Raw genomic sequence first — 18,798 nt, 5'->3', positions numbered from 1 at the left:
TCTTAAAAAGAAAAAAGGAATGAAGTTTGTGTATAATATTGTCCTTTCTTCTGCTGTTTAAATGGCTCACACGTTCTAAAAATAGGTGTCTATAACAATCTAAGTAACGTAACTGCCTTAAGTGATTAAATTAAAAAGGATTACATGATAGCATCGTTTAAAGAGAGAAGCTTTCTTTTTTTTTTTTACTTTCAAATTCTAAAATGTTAATGACATTAAGATCTATTTTTTCAAGGAAAAGTATTTAACAAAGAGCTTCCAAAAGCTACAGTAAGCAAAATCGTAATTAGGTATCAAATTAATCAGATAGGGAAGCGTGCACAAGATTTACTCAGAAGTGTGCAGAATGCTTAATTAGTCGTAACACTGACAAACAGGACATAATTCATTCTTTATCACCACAGCCTGCCAACGGAAAACACAAAGCAATAACTACATATTACAAAAAGTAATTCCGAAGCTTCCTTCCCCAGCTGTGAGCACGCTGGCTAAGGCGCAGTGGGGACAGAGTCTTGCCACTTGGTTTCCAAGGGACGGGGTACACACACAGCTGCTCGGCGCTTTGGAGAACCCACACCTGACCCTCGACTGCATTTACTGTGTGGCCATCAGGGAGGCCCTAGAAAGCTCTCGGGTGCGGGAAGCGGGGTCCCGCTTCAGACCCAGTCTGGGTAGAAAACAACAGGATAAACGACTCTTCTGGAAGCGGACTCACGTGTGCGCACTAACACCCCCCTTACCAGCCAAAGTCAGGGAGGCCCTAGGTGGGTAGAGCACTGGCCTGTGGACTGAAGGGTCCGAGGTTCAATTCCGGTCGAGGGCACATACCTTGGCAGCAGGTTCAATCCCCGGCCCTGGTCAGGTCACGTGTGGGAGGGGCCCATCGCTGTGTCTCTCTCACATGGATGTTTTCCTTTCTGTCTCTCCCCCTCCCTTCCACTCTCTATAAAGAGGGTTCCAGGGGCCGAAACCGGTTTGGCTCAGTGGATAGAGCGTCAGCCTGCGGACTCAAGAGTCCCAGGTTCGATTCCGGTCAAGGGCATGTACCTTGGTTGCGGGCACACCCCCAGTAGGGGGTGTGCAAGAGGCAGCTGATCGATGTTTCTCTCTCATCGATTTTTCTAACTCTCTATCCCTCTCTCTTCCTCTCTGTAAAAAAATCAATAAAATATATTTAAAAAAAAAAAAAAGAGGGTCCCAGGGAAGATACCCTCGGGTGAGGATTAGCAACAACAAAGCCTCAGGGAGATCTGAACTCAGAATTCCACGCCGCACAGAGTCCGGACACCTGATCCCATCTCCCTAGCGGAGATCCATCAATGCTGAGCGAAGTGCCGGCGTGGAGGGAGAGGTTTCCTGAAACAACAACGGAGCGTCCGGGAGAAGCCGCTCACTGCCCTGGGTTTACGTCAAACGGCAGCACAGGAGTCTGCTTCCCCCGGGCTGACAGCTGTCACGCCGCCGATGGGAGTGGGGGCCAGACAAGCCGCCTGCTCCTTTGGGAGACCGGCCAGTGCCCAGGACGGGGAGGAGGCCGGTGGGAAGGCCCTGCGCTGCCCTGCCCACTGCCCTGCCCGGCTGCCGGCAGCAGGTGGGGGCCAGCAGCTGCCTGAGACGCCATCTTATCAGTGTGACCGGCGCAGGAGCCCGGGCTCTGCGGATGGTACGTCACACGCTGACATGGGACAAGCACACGCTCTGCTCCGTGTGCGCTCCGTCTCCTTCTCCGCCAGGGCCGATGGGGGCAGAAATACCTGCAGAAAGGGGCCTCCCCCGCCGGAGACGCTACCTGCGAGCCAGCTGCTTGTTCGCCTGCATCTGGGGTCACCTGGTCGGCTGTGCACAGCGACAGCCTCACCCTGTCGCGCTGCCAGGAAAGTCCCAGGCCCCTGCGGGTGCCCTCGGCGGCCGGCGGGCAGGGTTGGCAGCCCTTCCCCTCCGGAGGCCCCGCTTCACCCCTGCAGCGGGGGAGGCGCCCCGGAGGGGATTGGAAAGCTTTGATTATCTAATTGCAGCTGACACTAAACCGATCTTCCCTCCTCTTCCAATTCTCCCAGTGGTCACAACACACTTATTCAGGCCCCGTCGCAGGAGCGCCGCTGCCGGTGCCTGTAGCTGAAAGCAGCCAGGACGGCAGAGGCTGGGCTCGCTCTCCTGCCTTTGTTTCCACTCGGCTTCTCTCTCCCTCTTCCTCACCCCCAAACACGTGGCATTCCAACACTCGCTCCAACATCCCAAACGAGCGCCATATGCAAACTGGCAAGTGTCCAACTTCTTAATTACTTTCTTCCTCCATCTAAAACCCATCTAAGTAGCAAACAGCCGCGCAGCCACCAAAGCCTGTTTACACCGGTCCAAAGCAGCCACCCAAACAACCCATTGTTCCGCGTTAGCACAACAGAAAGGAGGGTCTTAAAACCGGAGAAAGCTCTCCGGTGCGGGAAGCGGGGTCCTGCTTCAGACAGTCTGGACAGAAAACGGCAGGACAAACGACTCTTCTGGAAGCTGACTCACGTGTGCGCACTAACACCCCCCTTACCGGTCAAAGCCTCTGCCAACTCAGCACATGAATTTAAGACCCCGTTCCCCTGCATTACTTTAGTAGAGGCCACGTTGTATGTCAGGACAAATGGCTGTCGTTTAAAGGAAGAGCCTGGAACCAGGGCTGGCAGGAACCCTGGCCTCCACGAGCGCACGAGTCCTTCCACGCCTGACGACACGGGACTGCGTGTCTGGATCCGCCGGTCGGAGAAAGGAGCGGGTCCTCCCAGGGCTCCGCTGCCCAGCTCAGCCTCCGTCCCACTAGCGCCGCCTCGACCCTGCGCCGGCCAGCTGGTTGCCTCCTGGCTCTTAGCAGTGGAGGCTGGGGCTCCAGTTTGGAGTCCGCCGGGGGTGGCACCCTCATGGAATCGCAGGCCCTAGAGCAGGACTCTGGAGCAGCCAGGGAGAAAGGCCTAGAAACGCCTGCGAGGACCACAGAGGAAGCGAGGGAGCCCTGCGGACGTTGGGGCACTGCCCTCACTGACAAAGCAGGCAGGCTCTTTGGGAGGGAGGGACCCCAGAGATGAGAGGGCGTGAGGGGCTCAGGCCGTCACTTTCCTGTGTAGCAGGTTCAGACACGTGCGTTAGAGGACACCTTACCAGCAAGCACTACAGGCTACACAGCACGCCGAGTGGGAACTTACATGCTGCAGGCTGAGCAGTGAGGACGAAATACTTAGGGGATCCTTGGGGCGGGGGAGGCAATGATGTGGAGAGGGAGAAGGGGTGGGCGTCACCACGTGCACGCGCTGGGAAGCCGGCACACATGTGAGACCGTGAGGAAGCAGCCGGTGCGAGGCGGAGGCAGCCGGAGCAGCAGGCAGCACGTGGCCAGACAGGCTGCGCAGGACGAACCAGAGGCCCTCAGGCTGAAGGACCCTGAGCCACCGCAAGGGGGCGAGTTCAAAACATCTGCCTGCCTCTGACCCCAGAGACTGCTGGGAACGCTGAAATTGGTGTAAAACAAAGACTTCTGTTTGGAAGCCAAAAATGAATCATTTATTTTATTAATATGATGTAGATTAATGGCATTTTCTGAGATGTGTTTAGTCATAAAATGACCTAGTCTATAGATATATATACATTAAAGTACAATAAACTAGGATATCTTTCTAGAGAATATTATACTTACAGAGACAAATGTTTTATTAAAAATATTTTCATAAAAAATTTTACTGAATCAATTTCTTATTAATTTTATACTTATTTGAGTAGATACCAGCAAAATTTTGCACCAATAGCAGTTGATGAAAACATTGATGCAATAGTGGCATCGAATCATATAACAATGAGACAAGCCCAGAAAAAAGCAGGTTGGTACATTTCAAAACCGGTTTGGCTCAGTGGATAGAGCATCGGCCTGCGGACTGAAGGGTCCCAGGTTCGATTCCGGTCAAGGGCATGTACCTTGGTTTCGGGCACATCCCCAGTGGGGGGTGTGCAGGAGGCAGCTGATTGATGTTTCTCTCTCATCGATGTTTCTAGCTCTCTATCCCTCTCCCTTCCTCTCTGTAAAAAATCAGTAAAATATATATTTTTAAAAAAATGCGTCACCCTATTTAGGTGTGACTGGCTGCACAGCTTCTGTCTCTGTGTGGCTGTCCTGGGGACCATCTCCCAGTGCAGAGAGTAACCATATGCTTTTGGAAAAGTATGTTTTTATTGATTTTAGAAAGAGGGGAGGGGAGAGGAGAGAGATACCCATCAGCTGCCTCCTTCACTCCCCCTGCTGGGGATCAAGCCCGCAACCTGGGCATGTGCCCTGATTGGGAATTGAACCAGTGACCTTTCGGTGCACATGAGAACGCTCAACCGACTGAGCCACACCAGCCAGGAGGAGCCCTCTGTCTGATGACTGACTGCTTGCAGTGAAGTAGGGAATTATGTTCTTGTTAAATGAATATGTTTGACCATTTCTTTTCTCTCCTGACCTACATCCCCTTGACCAGGAACTTAGCAAGGATAGTCAAGACTATTTGAAGAGACAGAGCAAAGCTGTCTAAAAATATTTGTTCCGAATATACCACGAAGTCACAGTTTTGAGAAATACACTATAAATACTTTTGTGTCATGTTGCAATTATTCCCCATATTAAGTCACTGTATGAAAGAAAAACATATTAATATGATCTGTGACATGTTTCTTTTAAATTCCAATCTAATACGAGAAGCCTCCTTGCTTCTCCAATTGCAGACCCGAATTTCACTGCCATCAGCAAACCTGGTTCCCACGCCAGGGCCAGTGCCAACTGTTAACGCGGAGAGACCGAGGGCTCCACAGAATGTGGCCGTTCCCACAGGTCCTCTGCTCTCTTCCCAAAACTTCTCTGAACGCCAGTCAAGCTCTTTAAAGTCTAAATCCCTAAGGTCCAGAAGCCAGAACAGGCGACAGACATGAGAGGGCTCCTCTGGAAGCTGGAGCCGGGGGCAAGCGGCAGTTCTCCCGGAGCCGAGAGCAGCTGGAGGTGGCTGCGGGCAGACGCCAGCAGAAGCGGGTGGGTCAGAACCCGAGGCACTGCACGCCGAGCTGTCGGCAGGTGTGGCTTTAAGGGTTAGACGTTACAGCTAGAACCACCCGTTCCCATACAACGCCATCGCCTCCCTGCAAAGGACGCGTGCGGCCCTGCGCCCTCCTAGTGACCTAGCCAGGGCCTCGCTGCGAAGTCTCCTGCGGGCTCTGCCCACTGCCGACGGTCACTGGCCACCTACAGACCTTTGCTTTCTGTGAGCAACGAAGTAGCTAACGCCCCTGAAAACATGAGAAACAATAAGTCCTATGAATAAGTAGGGGGAAGCAGAATTAAACTTCAAAATCCAACTGAAATGAATTCTACCTATTATCTATCAGTTAGCTACCTACCGGCCTACCTATTATCTATCTATCTATCTATCTATCTATCTATCTATCTATCTATCTATCTACCTACCCATCATCTATCTATGTATCTATCCTCTATCCAGCTAGCTCTATCCCATGTACACTATGGACCACAGGTGTCCACTTCTATTCCTGGGCCGTCAGTGGGCAACAGCACCGAGCCCCGGGTGAGAGCGCCCCCGGGGTCTCACCTGGCTGCAGCTTACTGGGCTGCTGCTGCTGCGCTCCGGCTCCAGGGAGGGGCGGAGGGCTCACCCCTGCAGGCCCAGCGCCCGGGGCTGGGCTCGCACTGGTCAGAGCCCCCGTGGGCAACGGCTGGCCTCTCTTCAGCAGCTGCTTCTGTTCTTGCTGGCGGAAGCGTGGCGGCACCTCACGAGGCAGGTAGCGGGACACAGCTGGCTGCTGGCCGCCGGCAGGTGCGCGCTTGCCATTGCTGCTGCTGGAGAGAGTGCTGGTGGAAGTACTGGTCCCGGTACCGGCAGGCTGGGGCTGGCTGGAACAGGTCTTGGTAGGTTCTGGCACTGTAAGGACAAAATGAAAAGACCCCAACACTTTAGTAACACCTCCTAAACCCAACCCAAACCGGAGAAAACAAAACAACTGAGAGAGATGACAATGAGGTGCTTTGGGAACAGAACTGGACTGAAGTCTGGACTCCGGGTTGAGAGCCAGTTTCCTATAAAGTACCGGCAATCTTGACTGTGGCTCTACCAGTTTCCTCATCTGGGAAACGGGTGCTTAGTCAGAGAGCAGTTCTCACACTCCAGCCTGCATCAGACTCAGCACGAGGGCTGAGTAAGGCCCGACTCCTGGGCCCACCGAGGGAACTCGGGTGGGAGGGGAAGGCAGACTACAAATCTGTGCTTTATTTTTAAGTGGAATGTTATGGGTAATAGCACCATCTAATACCAGGTGCGCATTATATTATGATCTATGTGCGCTACTGCACGCTCACCACCCAGTCACCATCCGTCTCTGACAAGCCCCAGGCGACGGGGAAGTTGCTGGGCCCCAGGCCACACTCAGACAACCAAGGCTCTCCATCAGCATTTCTCCAAATTAAGGGGTCCAGGTGTCCACCGTTAAGATGCAGATGTTTTGTTTTAGCCTGATGCAGTCTGAAAGCATGTCGGGTGCACTCCGGATCCCTGGGATACGAAAGCACTGGTGGTGCAGGCGCCCACCCCACCCGCCATCCTCACTGGGAGAGAAGGCGCCCACCCCACCCGCCATCCTCACTGGGAAAGGCGCCCACCCCACCCGCCATCCTCACTGGGAGAGAAGGCGCCCACCCCACCCGCCATCCTCACTGGGAGAGAAGGCGCCCACCCCACCCGCCATCCTCACTGGGAGAGAAGGCGCCCACCCCACCCGCCATCCTCACTGGGAGAGAAGGCGCCCACCCCACCCGCCATCCTCACTGGGAGAGAAGGCAGGGGAATGTGCAAACGCTGCACTTGCCCCCTGTGAGGCCAGTGCTACCAAGGAGGCTGCGTAGCCAAGGCTCAGTCATTTCAGTAGCGAAGGGCCGGCGCGGTGAGCGACCACCTCGTGCCAAGTGCCTGCGCCCCGCACCGCCCGCCTCGCATTTGTAACGTTCACAGCCAATAAACACTACTTGTATCTTACTTGAAAAAATCTCTTTCTACTCAATTTGTGGATGTCTCAGGCTTATAGTTGAGCAATGAACATATACCTAGTTCTGTGCCTATCTCACACATGTAATTAACGCCACAGAAAGACCCGCGTTAAGCCGGATCTTTGAAACAAGCAGCCAACTAACATAACTTCAAACGGACAAGTGGAAGGTCTGGCCATCGGCTCTATTCTTATCAGCAGATCACACAGGCAGGTGCTGGTGAGCCACAGTCTTCAGGTCCCAAGTTCTCAATCAATGCTGCCCAAAGACACGGCGTGGTGTCAAAGCAACCCTGACACTGCCCCTCCCACACAGCCCGGCTCTCAGGCCGCACCGGAAGGACCGAGGCCGGAGCAGTGGCCCAGCTCGGCCGTTACACAGCACAACACGCGAGGGCAAGGGGAGGTTTGGCTGACTTTCTTCTTTTTAAAAATCTCACCAAGGATTATGTTTTTAATTGATTTTTAGAGAAAGAGGAAGGGAGAGAGAAACATCAATTGGTTGCCTTTCACACATGCTCCGACCAGGGATGGAGCCTGCGACACAGGTATGTGCCCTGACCGGGTATTGAACCCACAACCTTTTGGTGTACAGGACGACGCTCCAACCAACTGAGCTACCAGGTCAGGGCTAGCTTGATTTTCTTTATGAGTCATCAGTGAATCTTATGTTTTATTTAGAAAAGTTACAATAGCAACCAGCTAATAACTGTATACCTAAAAACAAAAAACCTTCCAGTATGCCCAGCCGGCGTGGCTCAGTGGTTGAGCGCTGACCTATGAACCAGGAGGTCAGGGCACAGGCCCGGGTTGCGGGCTCGATCCCTAGTGTGGGATGTGCAGGAGGCAGCCGATTCATGATTCTCTCTCATCACTGATGTTTCTCTCTCTCTCCTCTCCCTTCCTCTCTGAAGTCAATAAAATACATTTTCAAAAACCAACCAGCCAACCAACCAACAACCCTCCTAGAGAGCTGGAACTCTGGGTCAGGCTCCTCGGCCTAAAATGCATTCACTGCTCTTTTGTCTTTTAAATGAGGGCGCCTGCAGGTGCAAGGTGGTGTGTGAAGTCACTGTATGTGAACGCAAGTCTTTTCAAACAGTTTTCTTTCAAAGACAGTTTCTGCTTTCAACTGAGCTTCTCCGAGGGCACCGTCACAGCAGGGCCCAGACAGCTTATAACGCTGCTACCCCCCAGCACAGCCCCCACGTGCAGGAGGCTCCGCTGTCCCTGGGGCGCGGAGGACTATTTGGACGGAGCACCTTCTATCCCCCTTGTCATCTCTAGACCAAGATGGAAGGAGCGCCTTGCTGACCAGCCCAAGTGCCAGCAGCCCGGCCTCCCTGTTCTCCCTGGCCCTCCAGACGCCGAGGCCCGGCCACCCTTCACTGTGCCGCCCGTACTTCCGGCCGTCGCGCCTTCAGTCTGCTGTCCACACTGGCGGGAGGCGCAGCTCAGTGACAAGGCCCCCTGCCCGCTCGTGCTGTTCCAGGCCCACGCTGCTGCCAGGTGTTCTCCCAGTGCAAGGCGGTCGCCAGACCCCCTTACGTGACTATACCACTCCCCTGCCCTTCGACAACCTCACCCTGTGCAGCTCCCCCTCGACCCACAGCTCTCCTTCCCTTAGTGCCCACGCAGAGCCTCCCCCAGCCCAGCGCCGTCCAGGCACGGGGGACGCTGCCGTGAACAGAAAGGCCAACTCCTGCCCTCGGGGCTCACCTGTCCGGGGAAGACAGGTGACAACGGGTCACATCAGCAGTCCCCGGCAGGTGCTGAGCGCGGGGAGCAGCAGCGAAGAGGGCCGGTGACACTCCGGTTTCTCACTGCCTATCATTCTCCTCTCACAGCGTGGGGCGCCCCCACTCACCCTCTCCTCGTTACTTATGGGCGATAGCTAATGATGCCCATTTTGTGCCAGGCACTGGGTGCACGAGGAAAATAAGTAGATAGCGTTCCTGTCCCTGTAGTTTCCAGTCTAGTAAGAGAGAGATGGAATCTTCAGAGCGATCCTACAAATAGTTACAAGTTATGGTAAGCATGATGGGAGTAGCAGTGCACAGAAGACCCGGAGCAGGCTCCTTGAGGCAGTGACACGCAGGTGCAGAAGCCGGTGCACACTTGCTCGTCCCCCCACCCCCACCGCGGGCGGAGCCGGAGGGGGGAGCCTCGGTGCTCCAGGACTGGCGCAGCTGGCGCGGCTGCAGCTCAGGGGCTCAGGGCGCGCTCCCGGACGCGAGGCCGGAGCGGCAGGCAGCCTGTCAGCACCGCGCAGGCCACCCCGTGGCCACCAGCGGGCGAGCGCTCCCCGGGGCTCCTGTCCGGTGCAGCGCACGGGAAGCCTGGAGCCCCACTGCGGGAGCGGTTCTCTAGGGGCAGGCTCCTCTGACGACAAACTCACGGAGAGCTGAACTGTGACAAACAAGCCGGTCACCTTGATCAAGACCCTGTCTGTGCAGGCTCTAGAGCCAGGTGGCCGTCTGACATCACCTTTCCAGGTACGGAAAGCACGGTAACCATGGTAACCGTGGCCCGCAGAGGCAGCACCCTCCTATAGACTGCGCAGGAACACGCTGGCGAGGGCACGTTTCCACTCTGATCCACCTGACGCTCCTCACCCAGGACCCCACAGAGCTGGGGGGCCTGGGGTGCCCAGTGCGCTGGGCCCTTTCCACTTCTGTCACACCAGTCACACTGCCAAGACACTCTTCTTTAAGATGAAATCACCACCAAACCTCGTGTGCCAATCTCCAGCTTAATGAGAAAATGCCGTCCTTTCCACCACAGCCCCTCCCCCCCAGCTCTGTGCCCGCTTTCCCCGAGCTCACGGCCACCGCTCTGGGAGGCCACCGTGCACTTCCTCTCCGGAGGCAGAGGCTGGGCTCGGGTTAAACCTCAGCTCTGCCACGCACGGGCTGGTGACCTGGGTGAGTTACCGGACCTCCCGTCCCTCTGCTGTGCCGGCTGTGAAGTGTGGGTAAGTGGGGAGAAAATGGGGTAGCAATACCTTACTGAGCGGGCCGATGGGGAGTAAATGTTAATGTATGTAAAGAGCCATTTACAACAGCGTCTGGCACCCAGCGCACTGTCAGTGTTCACATTACGCTGAAGGAAAAACGCAGTGACATCTGTTACAGACGGTGAGGCCGTGGGACGCGGGGTGCACAGTGGGACGCGGGGACTCACAGCCAGGGCAGCGCAGCCTGGAGGTGGTGAGACAGAACTGGTTGCACTCTGGGTCACTAGCAGATTCCTGCCCCGAAGTGGCTCTCTGGGAGGATGCTTTGGGAGTCCTTTCTGGAGGCCCCGCCTAGGGCATGCCCCTTCCTCTGGCCTCACAATCTCTCTCTATAAAAGCCCAGCGACTGAACAGAGGAACAACCAGAACAATCCGTCAACCAGTCTCTGTGACAAGCACTGACCACCAGGGGGCAGACGCTCAATGCAGGAGCTGCCCCTGGTGGTCAGTGTGCTTCCACAGTGGGAGTGCCGCTCAGCTGACCGGGATGAGTGGCTGCTCCTGCAGCGGGCTGATCCCCGCAGGCCACACCCCCACCAGTGCAGGAATCTGTGCACCGGGCCTCTAGTGATTTTATAAGCACCCAAGTTTCTGTACTTGAACTCATTTCTGCTTAAAATAGCTACAGTGGTTTCTATACTCATCGACTGAGCTGTGGTGAGGAGCACGGGTTTTTTTAGCAACTCGTCCATTTAAACCTTTCATCCACCAGACCTTGGGGTATGTGGTATGAGCTAGGTGTTCCACTGTGGTTTCCTCCTAATGGTGTTGACAATACGGGACACCCCTCACTTAGAATGTCAGAGGCCACCACCACTCGCCTAACGTATGCTGGCAGGAAGGCCCGCGGTGAGTCAGAGGGATACTCTAAAAGTAACTGTTTATTGGTGAATGCTAACCTAGAGGGACATTTTGGCCCACACATCTTCATGTCTTATTTCTGAAATTTGGATGCATCTTACAATTGGTACATAAACTTAATGTAGTTTCCTCATTTACCTTCAAACTCTATCAATAGAACATTATTAAATCAACTAGAGGCCCAGTGCATAAAATTCGTGCACTGGGGGGGTGGATTCCTCAGCCTGGCCTGTGCCCTCTCCCCATCTGGGAGCCCTCGGGGGCTGCCGTGGAGGCGGGAAAGGCTGCCACCGTGCTCGCCAGCCTTGAGCCTGGCTTCTGGCTGAGTGGCGCTCCTCCCGTGGGAGCACACTGACGATCAGGGGGCAGCTCCTGCACTGAGCATCTGTCCCCTGGTGGTCAGTGCACATCATAGCGACCCGTCATTCCGCCATTCGGTCGATTTGCATGTTAGCCTTTTATTATATAGTATGGTATGTCCTATAATTGATTGCATCTTAGAACTTAAGAAGTCCTGTATGTAAAGCATGGAATTTCTCTTATGCAGACACAAGACAGTGAAAGAAAAAAAATGTTTAAAATATTGCATTAATTCCATCCATTTTAGAATATATACTCAAAGATACGGAGTTTCTTAAAATTGTAAATGTAAGTGTAATCAGACATGTATGACTGACTGACTGCAAATGTGAGGATCAGAGAGAACTGCTCTCCTGCTAAAGCAGCCGGGGATCCCCAGGCATATCCCCGCCCTCCAGTCTCCCGCAGCCGGCCGCAGCAATGCTGGAGCGAGAAATCCCTTACGACGACGGGACGGGACGGGACGCAGCAGGACAACGATGAGCGACCAGGGCCCATCTGCCGTGCTCATTGGCAGTCCCCGGGGCACAGCAGTGGCCTTCTGTTTGTTCTGTTGACAGCTTCTGGCTGATCTGTCACCATGGCAACTTCTGGAGCACAACTCAAAATGAGCACGAACTCATTAACTACTAACTACATTAACTTAGTGTCTGCTGCTAATGGGGAATGCTGTTTAGAGACATTTCCTATCTACTGTATTACAGTTACCTCTCCAAAAGGTATTAAAACGTGCCGATCCTCATATAAGCAGTGTTTCTGAACAACAGCCGGCTGATTTAGAAGATTAAAACAGAAACGTCTGCTCACAGCCTATGTTAAAGCCATGTGCCCATAGAGCATTAGTAGGGGCTTTTCCGTAACCTTTCAGTCTGTGACATCAACTGGGATGCCCGCGATGAGAGGGCACAGGGGACAGCCACGAGGGGAAGTCCGCTGAGTGACAGCTGCAGTTCCCCGCCAGCCGGGCTACACCTCTCCACGCCGCAGGGCGCTGAACCGACAGCTCTGCAAACAGCAAACCCAGCTCTCCAGAAACCAGGACGGCTCAAGGGGAATTAAGGCCCCAGGGCCTGTCCTCTTGGGACGCGTGCACCGCCCCCTGCAGAAGACTCGTGTGTGTGTGTGTGTGTGTGTGCGCGTGCGCGCGTGTGTGTGTGTGTGTGTGTGTGTGTGTGTGTGCGTTTGTGTGTGTGTGTGTGTGTGTGTGTTCTTTAATAAAATGTGGAATAGCAATAACCCTGGGATGTTTTCCCCCCAAAAGTATGGACTCCAACCACCTGGCAGAAGAGGGAGCCGAGTCTGCCGACTCCAACATGGAGGAGAGAAGGCTGGGATGGGGAGGAAAAGGGCCACGTGCACACGGCCTCTGACTAGCCCTCGTCCTGCTCTCAGGAAAAGGCACCCTCCCCTGCTGCCCCTCCAGCCTCCCGCCGCCGCTCACACGCTGCGCGGCTGCAGTGGTCTGGCCCGCGATGCCCCCTCCAGCGGCCGCCTTGGCCAGTGCTGTTCCGTTGGGGAGCCTCAGCCGCCCCTCCCCCAGGCCATTACATGGTGTTCCCTTCATCCCGCAGCCCCTCAAGCACCCCTCAGGCTGCCTGCCCGATCCCGCCTCGCTCAGGCTCCCGCTCCACGCTCTCACGGACACGTCCTTCCCCCACAGCAGCCTCTCGCCAGGGACGCGCCGGCGCTGTGACAGGCTAAGTCCTGAGAGTGGGGAGCAGCTCTTTCCTGACATGTCTCCCAGCTCGGGCACAGAGCCAGGCCAACAGCAGGGGCTGCGCAGGCACCTGCTGATGAACGATTAGCCCAGGTGCTCCCAGCTACCCACTTGACCCTTCCTGCCGCCCGACCCCGCGGCCTGGGCCTCTGGCCTGAGCTGGGCTCTGCGGGGCCGGGGCTCTCCAACCGCACGCCCATTCAGCCCGGCGCTCCGCGACCTGAGATGTAGCCTCCCGCCGTCCCTCCCTCTCCCACCGGGAGCGCTCCTGGCCCCTCTGTCTACAAGATCAGCTCGACAGCCCCCGAGGCGGCTACGAGGACTCCCGGCGCTGGCCTCACCTCCCTATGTCAGCCTCTCCTTTCGGGAGGACAGGCGGTCTGAGCGCTCAGTTCCAGTGGCCTCGCGGGCAGGTGAGGCCTGGGCGAGGTGTCCTCTGCCGTCCCCACAGGAGGACAGCCCAGCGGGCACTGCCTCCGTCCCTCAGCCGCCCCCTCCGTCCCTCGGCCGCCCCCTCCGTCCCTCAGCCGCCCCCTCCGTCCCTCGGCCGCCCCCTCCGTCCCTCAGCCGCCCCCTCCGTCCCTCAGCCGCCCCCTCCGTCCCTCAGCCATCCCCTCCTCCAGTTCACCAGAGGAAAGCGAGCGCGCACCCCGAGATGGCCACGGCCGGGCGAACGGAAGAGCAAAGGGTGATGTATCCAGACAGTGGGCGACTTCCCAGCGCTGGAAGGAACGCCTCACTCACAACAGGGCCGGCCGGCTCCAAAGTGCCAGCGCTGCGAAGCCCAGGCCCTGTGTGTGACAGTCGAGGAAAGAAGCTTCCGAAGTGCGGGGAAGATCAGGGTTGGCACACCTGTGGGGGGAGGGGCCTGCATCCTGATTGGGGGGGGGGGGAAGGAGCCTGCACAGTGATGGGAAGGGAGGGGTGTGCACACTGATGGGGGTGGGCGGGGTGTTCGGAAACTTCCAGGGCTTTTGGGCGTTGTCTTGATTGCCAGGAAGTTTCACAGGTGTGCACAGGCCAAAACGTATAAATTGTTCTCTTTAAATATGTTCAGTTTACTGCAAGCATGTCACACTCGCAGCCCACCATGAATATTTTTGTAGCCCAGCCAATATAAGGGTATGTAAGAAACGTTTTAATAAAAATTTCGTGACTTAATTTTTACAATATCCTGTTATACGTAATTATTAATAACGAACTATAATGTTCGCTAAATGACGGATTACTATAATCGTGTTGCATTCATTTTCCTTACACGCAGGCGCACCATTTCTCCCCACTGGTACCAGCAGCGAATAGTATTTTAGCAGCCGATGGCCACGTCATTAGTCTTGGACTGACTTGTTTGGTGCGCGCAACAGGAATATTTCACTTTCGGAGAACAAGAAAAATAGGTTTATTTGCGTTACGCTTAACTTGTGCAGTTATCCAATGTCTGGTAAGTTCATGTTCAAGAAAAATATTACTTTTTATTAAAATGTTCTATTATTTTTTGTTAACGATGACCCATTTATTTCAGCCCTTTGTATTCAGCATGTCTCTATTGAAATAAACCTGTTTCTAAGAAAATGGAAGGTTTTGGTTTTTTTTGCGCCCACATAAAGTTAAACTTTGTGTATTTGGCCCGTGTTGGCCTTTGAGTTTGCCATGCTTGGTTTACCGTATGTCAATTATAACTCAATAGCCATTAAAAAGAAAGCAGGTAATCTGATCAATTTTTCTCAGAAAGGTCAGCTTCCTTTAGAGCTATAAACTAGAACTTTCTCTAACTTGGAAACTGCCTTTATGTGAACAAAAAATAATGTTACAAAACCAGGGGGCTCGGAGTGGCGCTTCCAGTTCACTCATGTGAACAAACCACAGAGCCGCCTGGTCACGTGAGCATCACGTGCTCCACCAACACCCACTAAGATGGTGATAAGCAAATTCCGGACTTGGAGAATAAAAAGAAATCATACATATTCCTAAGCAAAGAGGGACACATAAAAAGCATATCTCTCTTTGTTATAAACAGCTGGCAAAGACAAATTAGAAGCTTTAGAAGAGTTCAGTATCCCTTAGTTCTTAAACGGAAGCAATTGATCAGTTTAATCCTGTTTGGTGGAAATTAAACCAAAGGAAAATTATAAAGCATTTCTTAGAAAGCTAACATGACATTCTTTAGGCATTTAGATTAAACAAATGCCAATGAGATGCAGATGTAAACCCAGTGATAAAGGAAGAATTTCACGGTGAATAATATAAGGTAGATTCAAAGGCAAGGTTAGATTCTTTGTTTTTATCCATCAATTAAAGAAAAAGTCATCTTCATCAAAAAAAGTTTGGTACTGCCATAAAATGTGTCCCCACCCCCAAATAAAATAAACTTACCTTTGGTTTTTTGATCAGCAGCCTGAAAAAAAGAAATCAGAAACTCTTTAGGAATAATGTGTAGGATGTACACACCTATGAAAGTTTATAAACAGACTTTAATACTGGGGATTTTAAAAACAGTATTTTCCCAGTTCATTTATTAGAAGTTGTTACTGGGGGAAAAGTCTAGTTGTTTACATGCTATTGACTAAGTGCCAATATTGGCTGAAAGGCAAAAACATCTGTCTGGGAGCTCACTGGCGCTCTGTATTTTAATGCCATCTATAAGGTACACAGTTTAAATACAAGCTGTATCAAACGAGGCAAAAACAAAAGTGAATGGCATCACTTGGTATGTTAAATGCCATGAATTCAAGCATGGCTTAGGGCTTTTAATTTTTAATGTTTACTAATAGGGTTTGTAAAAGAACATTTGCCAAAGCTGCAAAAATTATTTGTAACTTTCCTAATAAAGTCAGTTGAATGGCCCTTTCTTATCGCTTAGACCTGGTTGTTCTGGACAGTTCATCTCGAGGAGGACAGTATGACATTCTTTACTTCTGACCACCGGAACCACTTCTTTGAAACACAGCTCTCCCACTTCAGGTCTTTAAGGAAGACATGCCATGGTGGTCACCCTATACTTATTTCCTAGCGCAGTAACTATTTTTGGTTAATTACAGGTTTAGCACCTTAACTTCTAAAAGTAAGAAAATGCAATTCTGTAACGTGATGGCCACGACAATGCAAATGCAACATGGGATGGTGGCAAAGACACGAGGCAGCGACTCCAGCCAAACCTTTTTCTGAGCACCTTCCTTCTTTTTCTTTTCTTCCTGCTTTTTCTTTTTCTTTTCTTCCATCAAACGTTCCTCTTTTTGTGTTTCTTGTTCTTTCTCCCTGTTAAGTAGAAAGAAAAGTGGCATCAGCACAATGTCCATCTTAAATCTATATAAACCCTAATATGCAAATAGACCGAACGGCGGAACAACCGAACAACCAGTCGCTATGAGGTGTGCTGACGACCAGGGGGCGCGTGCGGAACATGGCAGGCGTGGCCGCGGCGGGATGGTGGAGCAGGTGAATGGGAGTGCCAGACCAAGCCGGGGCACCAGTCGCTGTCATCGGGGCGAGCCTCTGGTGATTACTGAAAATTTGTTGCTCCCATGCGCCACAGTCCCACCCAGTGCTCACACATGCTGCCAGTGCCAGCCCCGGCCTGGCTTACACCTACCCTGATCACCCCTCAGGGCTTCTCCACCTCCCCCTGCTCCTGAGGGGTGATCAGGGCAGCAGCCACCGCTCATACCGGCCCCGCTCGCACCCACTGCTGGCGCCAGCCCCAATAGCTCTATGCCATCAGCAGGTACGAGTGGGGCCAGCGCTGTCAGCGCGTGGGAGTGGGGTGGCGGGAGCAGAGCTTCTGGCAGAGAGGGGACCGGGGGCTGCAGTGGGAGGGGCCAGGCAGGGGCATGGAGGATGGGCCGAGACCTGCTCCTGTGCCCACCGCAGCCTCGCAGCCCACAGTTCCTTTCAAGGTGCACGAATTCATGCACTGGGCCCCTAGTCAAAGAAAACACACATTATCTTTGGAGAGTTGGAGCCAGACAATGTTTCGTGTGTCTGAGGGCCTCGGAGAAGAGGTGGCGTGCCTCCGTACTGCTGCAAGGCCCTCTGCTCTGGCGGCCCGGCTGCTCCTTCACTCAGCCCACACCTGAACACCAGCCTTTGCTTAGGCTAAGAGTACGAGATGGAGTAAGACACAGCTCCCAACAGTCCAGCCCAGGCCTCTCAGGGACCAGTCATCAGAACCCTGGGGAACCTATTAACCACGGAGGTTCCTGGGCTCCACCCGGCCCCACCAAACCAGAATCTTTGGCAGGGGGACCTTGTCCGCACAGACCCTGCACTCCGGCCTCCTGCTGCTTGTCCCCCGACACTCATCCCTCACGGCCCTCTCCAATGCCATGGCCCTCCCAACCAGGACACCCTGTGGTCCATGCCTGCTGCTTTACTGCCCCCCCTCCTCTGCACACCGCATGCTGAGCCATGCAGTGCAGCCGGCCACCAGGAGGGTGGCACCAGGGCCCCGTTCCTGTGAGCCACGCCACTGGTGAGCTGGGCCTGTGCTCCAAGCTGTGCTGCCTGCTGCCCAGCGACTGCGGCCCAGCTCTGGCCTGGGCAAACCAGAGGCTGCTCTGCCATGCAGTGGGCTGCAGTGCACCTTCTTCAAGGAGAGGGAACCCCAGCCTGGAAAAGCTGTGATTCATTACCGTAGGGCAGGGTGGGGAACATCCAGCCCAAGGGCGTAGAAGGCACGAAAAATCATTTCCTTTCGCCCTGCCAAGGCGTCAGGGGGAGCTAATTAAACATTTGCCCAAATCGAGCAGGCTAATTGTTAAGTTGATAATTCTGTATGGCCCTCGAATGATGTTATAAATATCCTAATGGGCTTTGGCAGAAAAAAGGTTCCCCACCCCTTAGATGATACTTTCCAGGAATATTTTCAAGTTAAAAGGTGGGGAGACACTAAGAAATCTGAATTCACAACATCAAAAAAATAAGTAAAAAAAAATCCTCACCCAAGGATAGGTTTTTATTAATTTTAGAGAGAGGAAGGGGGAGAGAGAAACACTGATTGGTTGCCTCCCATATGCGCCCTGACTGGGGATCAAACCTGCAACCTTTTGGTGTTCGGGATGACGCTCCAAACAAGCCACCCAGCAGGGCGACATTTACAGCATTCTCACAAGACCCAGGCAAGCCCCTGATGATGGGTTGGTCCTATAGCCATCCAGCTGCACCACACAGCTCCGGAAAAGTAAACAAATAAGAACCAGGCATGGGGGTCACCCGCCCCTATTGCTCCTTTTTTGTTTTGTTTTGTTTTGTTTTGTTTTGTTTTGTTTTATTAATCCTTACCAGAGGGTATTTTTTTCCATTGATTTTGAGAGAGAGTGGAAGGGTGGGGAAGAGACAGAGACACATCAACTGGTTGCCTCCCACACGCACCCTGACCAGGGCGGGAATGGAACCGGCAATCCAGGTACAGGCTCTCGACTGGAATTAAATCTGCGACCCTTCAGTGATCGGGCCGACGCTCTAACCACTTAGCAACACCGGCCAGGGTCCCATTGCTATATTGTCTTAATCTGCACACAGCACAATGAAAGCCTTAAATTATCTCCAGATATTAAACTTACAGCAGGCAAGTATAGCTACATTATTAAAAGGTATTCAATAGAAAATGGAAAATGGTTTTTGCTTAATTCTATTACTCTGAAAATTACATTAATTAAAGCCAGCCATTCCCCCAGCAGCACAGTTCAGGTTTCACTGTAACAGTGAAATAAATGCTGGAAACAAGGAGCTCACGGCTCATGGAGTTGGGCGGCATCTTACACTTTCCCGCCGGAGCGCACGTTTACATGAC

General features: G+C 53.3%; 1 protein-coding gene across 1 annotated transcript in view; it reads right to left on the bottom strand.

The window, feature by feature from the left end:
* The window catches only part of TNRC6C (trinucleotide repeat containing adaptor 6C), a 48,998-nt gene extending 32,514 nt beyond the window's left edge, over window positions 1-16,484 (bottom strand). Inside the window, exons 1-3 of the mRNA XM_028130469.2 lie at window positions 16,166-16,484; window positions 15,384-15,405; window positions 5,610-5,939 (exon numbers count right to left, since the gene is read on the bottom strand). Of these exons, the coding sequence (XP_027986270.2) occupies window positions 5,610-5,939; window positions 15,384-15,405; window positions 16,166-16,306 (493 nt within the window). The 5' untranslated portion in view covers window positions 16,307-16,484. The remainder of the gene's footprint in view (window positions 1-5,609; window positions 5,940-15,383; window positions 15,406-16,165) is intronic.
* Window positions 16,485-18,798: the final 2,314 nt, after the last annotated feature.

The sequence above is a fragment of the Eptesicus fuscus genome, chromosome 20 (assembly GCF_027574615.1).
Source record: "Eptesicus fuscus isolate TK198812 chromosome 20, DD_ASM_mEF_20220401, whole genome shotgun sequence".
NCBI classification, from domain to species: domain Eukaryota; kingdom Metazoa; phylum Chordata; class Mammalia; order Chiroptera; family Vespertilionidae; genus Eptesicus; species Eptesicus fuscus.
This window is presented reverse-complemented; position numbering and strand designations above follow the sequence as displayed.